The sequence below is a fragment of the Oryctolagus cuniculus genome, chromosome 18 (genome assembly GCF_051225735.1).
Source record: "Oryctolagus cuniculus isolate XC-2025 breed Fujian yellow rabbit chromosome 18, ASM5122573v1, whole genome shotgun sequence".
Taxonomy (NCBI): domain Eukaryota; kingdom Metazoa; phylum Chordata; class Mammalia; order Lagomorpha; family Leporidae; genus Oryctolagus; species Oryctolagus cuniculus.
The window spans coordinates 8,371,561-8,385,175 of record NC_142884.1 but is presented as its reverse complement, the minus strand read 5'-3'; the positions used below and the strand labels follow the sequence as shown (position 1 = coordinate 8,385,175).

Sequence of the window (13,615 nt, the reverse complement as noted above, 5' to 3'; positions counted from 1 at the left end):
CATCCTCCACTGCACTCCCGGGCCACAGCAGAGAGCTGGCCTGGAAGAGGGGCAACCGGGACAGAATCCGGTGCCCCGACCGGGACTAGAACCCGGTGTGCCGGCGCCGCGGCTCACTAGGCTAATCCTCCGCCTGCGGCGCCGGCCCCTAAAGTGTTTGTTATAGACCGAGGTCCCCTGCAACGGCAGGGGCTGGGTCCGGGGCCCTGGGTGCTCCGTCTGGGTCTCCCACGTGCGTGGCGGTCGCTAGTGCACGGCGGCGTCGAGTTCCAGAGCTGGGAAGCTGGAGCCAAGGCCGGGGATTGAACCACGTTAGCCTGATGTGGCCCGCGGGAGCCAGCGCCCACGCCCACCTACTAAAACGTGAGATGTTAGTGTGTGGGCTCACTCCCCGGATCTGTGCCGCGGCCCAGCCAGGGCGTCCCGGCCTCCCACGTGGCTGCAGCTGCTGTCCCAGGCGACCGGCAGGCAGCTGGACGGGAGGTGGAGCAGCCGGGACTCGAACTGGCGCCCAGGTGGGATGCTGACGTGACAAGCGGAGGCTTAACCTGCCGCACCACAGCGCCGGCCCCCAAGATGTTTATAAAAAATGGATCTTTCAGTATAACACATCCTATTAACAGGCCAGGAAAGAAGGAGTGATGATTCTTTTTAAGGATTTATTTATTTATTTGAAAGGTAGAGTCACAGAGAGGTAGAGAGACAGCGAGGTCTTCCATCCGCTGGTTCACTCCCCAAATGGCCACAAGGATCCGGAGCCAGGAGCCAGGAGCTTCCTCCAGGTCTCCCACGCGGGTGCAGGGGCCCAAGGACCTGGGCCATCTTCCACTGCTTTCCCAGGCCATAGTAGGGAGCTGGATTGGAAGAGGAGCAGCCGGGACTTGAACCTATGCCCATATGGGATGCCGGCACTGCAGGTGGCGGCTTTACCTGCTAGGCCACAGCACTGGCCCCGGGATGATGAGTTTATTCATGTGAAAAAGTAATATTAGGATTTTTATATTTATTTATGATTTAAAAATGAAAACACTGTGCAAACTGGGGGTGGGCCTTCATCACTTCCAGACGCAGACGTCTGGGGGCGCCTTGGGGTGGGGCAGGGTGGGTGGCCTCGCCGGCCTCACTCCCCACGCCTTCGCCGAGCACCCGATGCGAGTCCCGGCAAGTGCTTTGCGAGAAGAGGAAAATAAATGAGAAGCAGGAAGCCTCGAAGGGCCCGAGAGAGCTGCACACACCAGCACAGCCCAAGAACCCAACAGCAAAACTGCTACAACAAAGCCTGCATGACGGGGCGGCGCTGTGGGATAGCCGGTGAAGCCGCTGTCTGCAGGGCCTGCATCCCATGTGGGCGCCGGGTTCTAGTCCCGGCTGCTCCACCTCCGAGCCAGCTCTCTGCTGTGGCCTGGGAAGGCAGTGGAGGGTGGCCCAGGTCCTTGGGCCCTGCACCTGTGTGCTCGTCATAGCTCTGTTGTCTCACGAGGGACACGGCTCAGCCATTTCTGTTCTGCACACCGGTGTTTTGGTCTGCGACCATCCACGCCCAGCCAATTTTAGGACATTTTCTTAAAGGAAAAAAGTCCTGTGTGAGCTCACGATTCTCTTCTCTCCCCGGCCCCAGGGAAGCACTTCCGTCTGGTTCGAGTCCCGGCTGCTCCACTTCCGGTCCCGCTCCCTGCTAGTGGCCTGGGAACGCAGCAGAGGGTGGCCCTGGTGCTTGGGCCCTGCCACCTACATGGGCGACCTCTACTGAGCTTCAGCCCGACCCAGCCCTGGCTGATTCGGGTATTTGGGGAGTGACCCAGGAGATGAAAGAGCTGTCTCTGTCTCTCCCTCTTTTGCTAACTATGAATATCAAATAAATAAATCTTAAAAAAACAAGCTTGACCTTTATTTTTATTTTTTGAAAGGCAGAGCTACAGAGAAGCAGAGAGAGAGGTCTTCCATCTGCTGGTTCACTCCCCAAATGGCCGTAATGGCTGGAGCTGAGCTGATCCGAAGCCAGGAGCCAGGAGCTTCTTCCGGGTCTCCCACGTGGGTGCAGGGGCCCAAGGACTTGGGTCATCTTCTACTGCTTTCCCAGGCCATAGCAGAGGGCTGATAGGAAGTGAGCAGCCGGGTCTCGAACCCGCACCCACATAGGATGTTGAACTGCAGGCGTTGGCCTTCCCCACTGCGCCACAGCGCTGGTCCCCTGGCATGGGGGGGGGGGGGAGAGGGACTTGCATGGGGGAGGGGCTGGTGGTCCAGGTCGAGAGCGGACCCTTCCCTGTCCTGTGGGTCCAGCAGCCCGTACCTCCTGTCCATGCCCTGTGTCCAGCTCCGATGGAGGACACAGCAGGTGCACGTCTCCGCCCCGCCCAGCCTCCCGCGCGCCCCAGGACCCCACAGCGCGACGCCCGCGTCCCCGCAGCGACAGGTGACGCCCCTAATCGCTGCCTCTGCGGCAGGCGGCGGGGGAGGGGGCGGCGCCCCAGGCGGCCGCGCCCGGGAGACAGACAGACTGTCACCAAGAGTCGGGAAACAGCAGTCAGCGCCGCCTCGCCCGCACCTCCCCAGCCCCGCCAGCCGCGGGCGGCAGGCAGGTGCGGCGGGTGTAGGGCGCTGTGCTGGGGGGCGTGGCCAGTGGCGGCTTCACCCTGCCCAGCGCCTGTGCTTACAGGGGTCGGGGTCTGCGCTGTGCTGGGGGCCGCAGGGGGTCAGACCCCAGAACCCCAGACCCCCCGGCTCCAGGGGGCCTCAGCTGTCACCCAGGCGGTAGGGAGAGCACCCAGGTGGCCAGCACTGGGGCGCGGGTGGGGCAGGGGTCAGCTGTGGCCAGTCCCTCTTCTTCTGGGACGTGGGCAGGCAGAAGGGGTCCAGGGCGAGCCCGGAGGGAACACTGTGAGACACAAAGGTCTCCAGGCAGCAGGTGGGACACTGGGGTGGCGGTGGGGCAGGGACCCCCTCCCCTAGAGGTTGTTGGGCGGGACCGGATGTGCACCTGCTGGTGGCTTTGTCCCTCTCCCTCAACTGCATGAACTTCCAGGGTCTCTCTCTCTCTCTCTCTCTCTCTCTCTCTCTCTCTCTCTCTCCCTCTCGGCCCCTGCTTCACAGAAAAATCCTCTGAGCCCCACGGGGCCGGACAGAGGCCAGGAGGGAGGAGGGGCCGGGGCAGGGGCCGGAGGGGCGGTGGGCGCAGGTCGAAGCCTCCTTTCTACCTCCCTGCCTCCCCGCCATCCCCCAAGTCCTGGACACAGCCCGGCCGCTGCCCGTACTGTGGACACCGCCGCTGGAGCTGGAAGGTGCTTGCCAACCGGGCAGGCCAAGGCGATGTCACAGGGCACTGGCCCCGGGATGGCTGTGCCCCCCGGGGAACCAGCTGCCCCACCAGCCCCCGCGGTCTTCTCTCGGGCACGTCTGAGCCCTGCAGGTCTCTGTCCCTTGCAGCCCCTGTGGTGATGCCAGGAGGAGCTGGCATCCGATGGGAGGCCGGCCCTGGACCTCAGCGCAGGAGCCCAGGGGGGGTGGGGCGGGGCGGGAGACACCTGCGGGGACAGGTGAGGGGGGAAGGGCGCTCGGGGCAGGGGAGGTGCAGCTGAGGTGCTGCAGGGGCCGCGGGTACGCCAGAGGGGCGTGGGAAGTGGGGGAACAAGGTGGAGACCCTGGGACTCCTGCCCTGGGGGTCTGGGGAGCCGGCGTGGGCTTTGGGGGGAGGGTGTGCGAGCAGGGAGGGGCAGGGCAGTCAGAGGACTGGAGGGTCCAGGAGGGGACAGGGCCCAAGCGGCCGAGGAGGAAGCAGCAGGATCTCCCGCCACGAGCCGCCGCCTGTGGCCCGGGTTATTGAATTGCGGTTTTGCGGAAACCGAGGTTGGTTTGCGGGGCTGACCCCGCGGCTGGGAAAAGTGGTCCAACACCGCCGCTTTGTGGTCATACTTGGAACTGCAACCTCCATACGGGACACGTTTGAGGGTTAGAGGCCTCTGGGGCTTGAAGCCCCTACACCACTGTAACCCGCGCGGGGAGGGATCCGTGCAGAACTGGGATTTCCCGGGCCGCTCCTGGGACACCCAACATGGACGGTCCCCGGTTCCGAAACCGCCTTTTCGCATACTAACCGGATGAGGAAATGGATGAACGCCAACCCAAGGCGGGGGTGTGGGGCGCATGGGGCAAGGGAGGTGCTAACGGCCTGGCTCTCTGGGGGTCTGCACACTCGCACAGGAAGGGGCAGTGACCGTGGTGTGGGGGGTGCAGTGGAAGTTTGCAAAGAGGAAGCTGTGATGACCTGGAGATGGCCACGGGACCACTGTAGCCCCGGACCCACTGTCGCCACCGACTGCGGGCCGCTCTTGCTGTGGGCTTCTGGGGCTGGATGAAGTTTCACCCCTATCTGATGGAGGAGGCCGCCAGGGCTCAGACGCCGCCGGTCTGGAGTGGCAGCCGGGGGGGGGGGGATGGAGGGTGGGGAGGCTCAAGTCTCTCTGCTGAGTGTTACCACAGACTCCTACTTGTCCCCAAAACCCAGCTGCTCGGCCCGGCGCTGTGGCGCAGCCAGCATCCCATGTGGGCATGGGTTCGAGTCCCGGTTGCTCCGCTTCTGATCCAGCTCTCTGCTGTGGCCTGGGAAAGCAGTGGAAGATGGCCCAAGTGCTTGGGCCCCTGCACCCACGTGGGAGACCCGGATGGAGTTTCTGGCTCTTAGCTGAGGCCTGGCCCGGCTCCAGCCATTGTGGCCATCTGGGGAGTGAACCAGTGGATGGAAGACCTCTCTGTCTCTCTCTGTAGCTCTGCCTCTCGAACAGATACATAAATCTTAAAAAAACCAACAAAAAGATGCTGGGCTCCCAGCTTCAAACATGAAAGTCTGGGTCCCCAGCCCTCCACCCTCGGACCCAGGAGTCCAGCCCAGCCCTCCTCCCTCAGACCCAGGAGTCCAGCCCCAGCCCCTCCTCCCTCAGACCCAGGAGTCCAGCCCCAGCCCCTCCTCCCTCAGACCCAGGGTTCCAGGCCCAGCCTCCTCCCTCAGACCCAGGAGTCCAGCCCCAGCCCCTCCTCCCTCAGACCCAGGAGTCCAGCCCCAGCCCCTCCTCCCTCAGACCCAGGGGTCCAGCCCAGCCCCTCCTCCCTCAGACCCCAGAGTCCAGGGCCCAGCCCTCCACCTCAGACCCAGGGTTCCAGGCCCAGCCTCCTCCCTCAGACCCAGGGGTCCAGCCCCAGCCCCTCCTCCCTCAGACCCAGGGGTCCAGGCCCAGCCCTCCACCCTCAGACCTGGGAGCCCAGCCCTCTTCCCTCAGACCCAGGGGTCCAGCCCCAGCCCTCCTCCCTCAGACCTGGGAGCCCAGGCCCATCCTCCGCCCTCAGACCTGGGCCTGGCGCAGGACAGCTCTGCAGGAGGGGGCGGAGCCACACGTGCTGGTTCAGTCACATTTATTGGGTGTCAGAGGCCAGCATCCTGGTCCGGCAGAGGCGGGGCTTGGCCTGGGCGTCTCAGTGCTGAGCCTGAGTGAGGGGAGAGGGGGCCGAGGGCTGGGTCTGAGGGAGGAGGCGTGGAGAGCGGGACCCAGCCCCCGCCCCGCCCCACCGGCCGCTCACCTTGTTGAAGAAGTAGATGGAGGCCAGGATGGTGAACACCGCCATGGCCAGGGTCACGTTCTGGGGGCGGGGTCAGAGGTCAGGGCCCGGCCCCTCCCAGCCCCGCCCCTCGCCCCCGGGAGACCCCTCCTCACTTCCTGAAAGTTCATGGCCATGAGTGCTCAGTGGGTGCTGGTGAGGCCTCGCTCTCCCTTTGCCTGGGGGTCTCTGCCAGCGGAATGGAGACCAGAATGGTGGCCGTGGCGACCGGGCGGGGGCATTCTGGGTGGAGGGGAGCTGGAGGCGGGGCCCAGAGGAGCGGGTGGCGGGGGAGGTGTCACCATGGCGTCCGGGCTTGGGGGGCCAGGACCTGGAAGGCGGTGCCACCGGCTTGTTCTGGAGGTGCCGAATGCGCTGTCTAGCACCTCTTTAAACTTTTATTTCATTAATTTCTCGCTTTATTAGAGGAGGGGGGCTCCCATCCCGCGGATCCATCTCGAGGGCTGGGCCGGGCCAGAACCAGGAGCTGGGAACTCGATCCGGGTCTCCCACGGGGGCGGGGCGGCAGGTGCCTAACCAGCGAGCCACCTGCCGCCTCCCGGGGTGCGCGCGCACTGGAGGATGGAGCCTGGACCTGAACCCAGGCGGTGTGGGGTGCCCGCCGCCTCCTGCCCGCCCGCCGCCCTGGAGAACCAGCTGCCCCCAGGTGGCCAGGGACTCAGAAGCTGCAGGACCAGCGCAGCTGAGCCCCACCCTGCGATGCCTCCCCCTGAGTCGGCCTCCTGGTGGCTGGGGCTGGTCGCCGGCAGGTCAGCTCCAGCAGGGTCCCAGCAGGTGACACTCGGCCTCCTCAGAGCTCACCTCCTGCCCAGTGCCAGAGGGCGGCAGCAGGAGGGCCAGCTCAGGCACCTGCTGTCATGGTGGAAACTTTAGGTCCAGCCCCAGCCCCTCCTCCCTCAGACCCAGGGGTCCAGCCCCAGCTCCTCCTCCCTCAGACCCAGGGGTCCAGCCCCAGCCCCTCCTCCCTCAGACCCAGGGGTCCAGCCCCAGCCCCTCCTCCCTCAGACCCAGAGATCCAGCCCCAGCCCTCCTCCCTCAGACCCAGGGGTCCAGCCCCAGCCCCTCCTCCCTCAGACCCAGGGGTCCAGCCCCAGCCCTCCTCCCTCAGACCCAGGGGTCCAGTCCCAGCCCTCCTCCCTCAGACCCAGAGATCCAGCCCCAGCCCCTCCTCCTTCAGACCCAGGGGTCCAGCACCAGCCCCTCCTCTCTCAGACCCAGGAGTCCAGCCCCAGCCCCTCCTCCCTCAGACCCAGGGGTCCAGCCCCAGCTCCTCCTCCCTCAGACCCAGGGGTCCAGCCCCAGCCCCTCCTCCCTCAGACCCAGGGGTCCAGCACCAGCCCCTCCTCTCTCAGACCCAGGAGTCCAGCCCCAGCCCCTCCTCCCTCAGACCCAGGGGTCCAGCCCAGCCTCTCCTCTCTCAGACCCAGGAGTCCAGCCCCAGCCCCTCCTCTCTCAGACCCAGAGATCCAGCCCCAGCCCTCCTCCCTCAGACCCAAGGGTGCAGCCCCAGCCCCTCCTCCCTCAGACCCAGGGGTCCAGCCCCAGCCCTCCTCCCTCAGACCCAGGGGTCCAGCCCCAGCCCTCGTCCCTCAGACCCAGAGATTCAGCCCCAGCCCTCCTCCCTCAGACCCAAGGGTCCAGCCCCAGCCCCTCCTCCCTCAGACCCAGGGGTCCAGCCCCAGCCCTCCTCCCTCAGACCCAGGGATCCAGCCCCAGCCCTCGTCCCTCAGACCCAGAGATCCAGCCCCAGCCCCTCCTCCTTCAGACCCAGGGGTCCAGCACCAGCCCCTCCTCTCTCAGACCCAGGGGTCCAGCCCCAGTTCCTCCTCCCTCAGACCCAGGGGTCCAGCCCCAGCCCCTCCTCCTTCAGACCCAGGGGTCCAGCACCAGCCCCTCCTCTCTCAGACCCAGGGGTCCAGCCCAGCCTCTCCTCTCTCAGACCCAGGAGTCCAGCCCCAGCCCCTCCTCTCTCAGACCCAGAGATCCAGCCCCAGCCCTCCTCCCTCAGACCCAAGGGTCCAGCCCCAGCCCCTCCTCCCTCAGACCCAGGGGTCCAGCCCCAGCCCTCCTCCCTCAGACCCAGGGGTCCAGCCCCAGCCCTCGTCCCTCAGACCCAGAGATTCAGCCCCAGCCCTCCTCCCTCAGACCCAAGGGTCCAGCCCCAGCCCCTCCTCCCTCAGACCCAGGGGTCCAGCCCCAGCCCTCCTCCCTCAGACCCAGGGATCCAGCCCCAGCCCTCGTCCCTCAGACCCAGAGATCCAGCCCCAGCCCCTCCTCCTTCAGACCCAGGGGTCCAGCACCAGCCCCTCCTCTCTCAGACCCAGGGGTCCAGCCCCAGTTCCTCCTCCCTCAGACGCAGAGATCCAGCCCCAGCCCCTCCTCCCTCAGACCCAGGAGTCCAGCCCCTCCTCCCTCAGACCCAGGAGTCCAGGCCAGCCCCTCCTCCCTCAGACCCAGGGATCCAGCCCCAGCCCCTCCTCCCTCAGACCCAGGGATCCAGCCCCAGCCCCTCCTCCCTCAGACCCAGGGATCCAGCCCCAGCCCCTCCTCCCTCAGACCCAGGGGTCCAGCCCCAGCCCCTCCTCCCTCAGACCCAGGGGTCCAGCCCCAGCGCCTCCTCCCTCAGACCCAGGGGTCCAGCCCCAGCCCCTCCTCCCTCAGACCCAGGGGTCCAGCCCAGCCCTTCCTCCCTCAGACCCAGGAGTCCAGCCCCAGCCCTCGTCCCTCAGACCCAGGAGTCCAGCCCCAGCCCCTCGTCCCTCAGACCCAGGGGTCCAGCCCCAGCCCCTCCTCCCTCAGACCCAGGGGTCTGTGTGTGGTATCTGGGCTGGGCATGCGTGCCGTACCTGTGCTGTGTGTGTGCCGTACCTGTGCTGGGCGCGTGTGCGGTACCTGCGCCAGGCACGTGTGCGGTAGCAGCCGCTCCCCGGCCCCCGTCCCTCTCCTTCCGGCCTGGTTATTCAAGGCAGACACATTCTTGGCAGCTAAATCCTCCTCCTTTTGAATAAAACAGGAAATAAATCAATAATGGCAGCTGTTATTAGGACCTAAGGGCGCGCTCGGGTCGACTGCGTGGGTCTGGCTCAGTCTGTTCTCGGCCGGGTGAGTCCCAGAGAAAGGGTGGCTTTTGCCCTGGAAGGCCTGGGGGACTTGGTGACCCCCGAGCTGAGGCCGGAAGGAAAGACGTCCCACCTATGCCGGCGCCCTGCTGTGAGGGCACAGACCCCCGACTCCGGAAACCAGCCCCCCGCCTGCGTGTTGGGGCCCTGGGCCCCCACTGGCTCCAGCTGGGATCCCCCCCAAGAGGCTCCAGGTTTGGGGACTGAGGGTGGGGAGCGGAGCTGTGGGGGTGCGGTGTCACTGGACCCTCCTTGCCTTGTTCCCCCATCTGCGCCTGGCGGGCAGGGGGAGGGGCTAAGGGTCTCAGCACCTCTGGAGGGTTAACCCATGGCCGGCGCAGGCCCTGGGGAGCTGGCGCCCAGGGCGCGCTGGGACCTGCTCCCGTTGGGGGTGGGAGGCCCTGGGTAATGAGTGGGTGGGGCCGCGGTGCAGACAGGGCTGAGCTCAGCGTCTGGCTGTGTGGAAATGGCCGGGCCAGGGTTTGGGGGCCACCCCACCGGACCGCTCCTGCTGCTGCTGCCTCTGCTGCTGCTGCTGCCCCCCCAGACCCTGCCGGAAGGACCCCTGGTGTTCGTGGCTGTGGTAAGCCCCCTCCCCACCAGCCGCTGCCCTGCCCCTGCCCCCCGGCTGGCCCTGACCCGAGCCATCCCCAGGTGTTCCGCCATGGTGACCGCGCCCCCCTGGCCTCCTACCCCACGGACCCGCACAAGGACGTGGTGTCCGCCTTGTGGCCCCGCGGCCTGGGCCAGCTGACCAGGGTGAGCGCTCGGGGTGGGGTGAGGGCTGGGCGGGGCGGGGCGGGCGGGGGAGGTGGCTGAGCCCCCCCTCTGTCCCCAGGAGGGCGTCCGGCAGCAGCTGGAGCTGGGACGCTTCCTGAGGCGGCGCTACCAGGCCTTCCTGAGCCCTGAGTTCCGGCGGGAGGAGGTACGGCCAAGCGACCTGACCTCTCACCCTTGACCCCGCTAACCCCAACACTGTCTTTGGGTTTCCACCTCTGGCCTCCGACCTCCATCCACCCCCGGCACCCTGTGACCTCTGACCGCATCCTCCCGAGTTACATCTTGACCTCTGACCTCTAACCCCGTGAATTCCGACTTTCTGATCCACCCTCCTCTTGACCTCTCACCTCCGGCTTTTCCCAATTCTGATCTTTTCTGACCCCCATGGACTCAGCTGATCCCCTCCTCCTTACAGTCCAATGTGTCCCCCCGACTCTTGACCTCTGCCCCCTCCACTCCTGTTGGCCTCTGACCTTTGACCCCAACCTCTGGCACTGAAGGTTCCGAGCTTCGGCTCCTAGTGTCTGACCTGTTACCCCTCTCTCCTCGCCCCTGACCCCGCCGTGGCCCCCACGCGCCCTCTCCCCGCCGGCCCCGCCCCGCGCAGGTGTACGTGCGAAGCACCGACTTCGACCGCACCTTGGAGAGCGCCCAGGCCAACCTGGCCGGACTGTTCCCGGAGGTGGCCCCGGGGAGCGCCGAGGCCGACTGGAGGCCCATCCCGGTGCACACGGTGCCCGTGGGCGAGGACAAGGTCAGCGGGGCCAGACGGGGCCGCGCGCGGCCGGGCGGGTTGGCCAGGGCCCGAGGCGCGCCCGCCTGAGCCTCCGTGTCCCCCAGCTGCTAAGGTTCCCCATGCGGAGCTGTCCGCGGTACCACGAGCTGCTGCGAGAGTCCACGGAAGCCCCGGACTACCGGGAGGCCCTGGAGGGCTGGACGGTGAGCGGGGCCGCGGGCGGGCGGGCGGCGCGGGGCGCGCACGGGGGACTGGAGGCTCACCCGGCGCCCCGCTCCAGGACTTCCTGGTGCGCCTGGAGAACTTCACGGGGCTGTCGCTGGTCGGGGAGCCGCTCCGCAGGGCGTGGAAGGTTCTGGACACCCTCATCTGCCAGGTGAGCGCAGAGCCCCCGCCGGCCGCGCCTCAGTTTCCCCGTCTGCCCCGCGGGGGGTGGTGAGCTCCGGGGGCTGGGCTGGCCCCGGGCAGAGTGGTGACGGCCTCTGCCCCCTCTCCGCAGCGAGCCCACGGCCTCCAGCTCCCGTCCTGGGCCTCCCCACACGTCCTGCGGACGCTGGCCCAGATCTCCGCGCTGGACATCGGCGCCCACGTGGGCCCACCCCGGGCGGCAGAGAAGGCCCAGCTGTCGGGGGGTGAGGTGCGGGGCAGGGGGGCGGGGGCGCCTTCCTGCGGGGAGGGGGCGCGGCTCTGAGCGCGCGGCTTCTGCCGTCTCAGGGATCCTGCTGGACGCCATCCTGGCCAACTTCTCCCGGGCCCAGCGCCTGGGGCTGCCCCTCAAGATGGTGATGTACTCGGCTGTAAGTCCCTGGGGCAGGGGGAGGGGGGACGGCGATGCGGGAGGAGGTGTGGCCATGCCGACTCTGGGGGTGTGGCCAACCTGCGTGCCTGGGAGGTCGGGGTGATCGCGGGGGGGATGCGGGAGGAGGTGTGGTCAAACAGACTCGGGAGGTGGGGGTGATCCCTGGGGATGCGGGAGGAGGTGTGGCCAAGCCGACTCTGGGGGGTGTGGCCAACCTGCGTGCCTGGGAGGTCGGGGTGATCGCTGGCGGCGGGGAGGCCCCGCGCCCTAGCCCTCCACCTGTCCGCAGCACGACAGCACCCTGCTGGCCCTCCAGGGCGCTCTGGGCCTCTACGACGGCCACACCCCGCCCTACGCCGCCTGCCTCGGCTTCGAGTTCCGGAGGCGCCTGCAGGACCCCGACCAAGACGGAGGGTGAGGCCGGGCGTCGGGGCGTGGGGCCGCCTCCCGCGGCCGTGGGGCTCAGCGGCCGAGAAGTGAGGAGGCCCCCGGTCTCTTCCTCCAGGAACGTCACCATCTCGCTCTTCTACCGCAACGACTCGGCCCGGGCCCCGCTGTCCCTCAGCCTCCCCGGGTGTCCCGCCTCCTGCCCGCTGGGCCGCTTCCGCCACCTGACCGCCGCGGCCCGGCCCCCCGCGCGCGGGATCCCCTGCTACGGCGTCTATGAGCCTGCCACCTCCCCAGGTGACGGCCTTCTGCGCTGGGGGTGGGAGCCGGGGCGCCCCGGGCCCACAGACTCACACCCCCCGTGTTCCTCCCGCAGCCACCACGGTGCCCCTGCTGGCCGGAGCTGTGGCCGCGCTGGCAGCGCTCAGCCTGGGGCTGGGCTTGCTGGCCTGGAGACCGGCCTGCCTGCGGGCCTGGGGAGGGCCCGTGTGAGCTGGGAAGCCGGGGCGCCCCCTCCCCCTAGCTGACGCTGGACCCTAACACGTGTGCTCCCCTGCTGCTGCGGAGTCTGGTTCACTGTGTGTCTGGGGTGGGGGTGGGGGTGGGGGCCGGCCGCCCCGCCTGGAGCCCACTGTGTGCGCATGGCTGTGCAAGGGGCTCCTGAGGGCCTCCACGTGTGCATCCGCGCGCACACACGCCGTGGTGTGCACGCGTGTGCACGCACGCCCCTCTCCACGTGCAGCACCCAGGTCACAGTGGTTGGCCCCAGGCAGCCTGCCTTTCTGCGTGAGTTCCCCAGGCCGTGGGGCTCCGGGCCAGGGGTCAGCTCCATGACCCCTGAACCCAGACATGGGCGGGGTGTGTGTGTGCAGGGGGCACAGCAGAAGCACGCGACACTGTACGTGGCTGCTGCCGCGCCGGCCATACCAGGAGGTGAGCCAAGGCCTGCAGCCCCCAGCTGAGAGGGGAGCCCCCCCCCAGCACAGGCCGAGGGAAAACCACCAGGCCTGGGGAGCAGTGGCTGCTGGGTAACAGCCACATGGGGCCCACCAGGCATCAGGGCCGCTGGCCAGGCCCCAGCCCTCAGCATGCCCCGCCCACCGTCCCACCCACCCCTGGGGCCAGGCGGCCACCAACCGGGCTGCTGCACCTCTGGCCGGGTCAGGGCTTCCTGCCTGTAGGGTCGCTAGGGCCCACAGGGGAGCGAGGGGACCCCATGCTCGTGTGGATGTAGGGGCTGGCGGTGGGCGGCTCCGAGCCCACGCTGTGATGCACCCCAGCGCCCACCAGACAGAGCCAGGGGAGGCCCGGCCGCCCCTTCCCAGCCTGTGGACCCGCGGCGAAAGGCCTGGCCAGAATAACCGTGGACCGGGAATAACACATGGCCAGGACTGCGTGTGGCAGACGCTAAAACACACAGCCCAGAAACCTTTCCAGGTACCAGACTTTACTAAGACGCAGTCCTGTGCCAGGCCGTCGGTGGTGCAGGGCCAGGCGCCCCGGATCGTGGTGGCCGCCCACTGGGCGTGGGGAAGGACACCCCCACGGGGCCTTGAACCCGGCCCCGGCTGTGGTCATCACAGTGATCGGGCACCTGCAGGGGGCGCCGGGGCATGGCCAGCTTGTCCTCCCACGCGGCACCAGGTCCCCATCAGCGATGGTCCGGGTCTCCTTGGGGCCGCCAGCACTGTGCGATGCCAGCGGCGCCTGCCCAGCTCAAGGCGGGACACGCTGCAGGGGTCTCGGGAGCGTGCTCCGAGCGAGAGGGCCACGCCCCCACCCTGCACCCCAGGTGCCCCGGCCCGCGGGGTAATCGGCTAGGGCACGAGGAGGGCAGACCTGCATGGAGACCAAGGTCTCACTTTACTGGAGGAGGCAGCTCATGTAGCACCAGGCAAGGAAGGACAGCGAGGGCGAGCAGGGGTCATCTTACAACACAGCTCAAAGGAGCGGGTCACGGGAGCCTTCAACCAACAGCAGTCTGACAAAGGGAGTGACCGCGGGGTCTCCCGGCCACCAGACGTGCGCATCGAGGCACGAGAGTTTGTGGGGTCAGCAGAGCACTGAAGCCAGCCGGCCAGCGCCAGCCATCAGTGAGCTGCACACAGGGACTTTCTAGTGGTCCTCCTTCCGGACCGCAGCTGAAGGTGACTCTCAACAGAGGCCTGCACAGGGAGACCAGCA

General features: G+C 67.7%; 1 protein-coding gene across 1 annotated transcript; it reads left to right on the top strand.

The window, feature by feature from the left end:
• Nucleotides 1-9,162: 9,162 nt before the first annotated feature.
• On the top strand, nt 9,163-11,981 carry ACP4 (acid phosphatase 4). The gene is made up of 11 exons (XM_070063578.2): nt 9,163-9,312; nt 9,384-9,488; nt 9,568-9,654; nt 10,117-10,263; nt 10,350-10,448; nt 10,526-10,621; nt 10,745-10,877; nt 10,960-11,042; nt 11,334-11,458; nt 11,550-11,728; nt 11,808-11,981. Exons 1-11 carry the CDS (start codon nt 9,196-9,198, stop codon nt 11,921-11,923), a joined length of 1,287 nt encoding a protein of 428 aa, XP_069919679.2. The 5' UTR covers nt 9,163-9,195; the 3' UTR covers nt 11,924-11,981.
• Nucleotides 11,982-13,615: the final 1,634 nt, after the last annotated feature.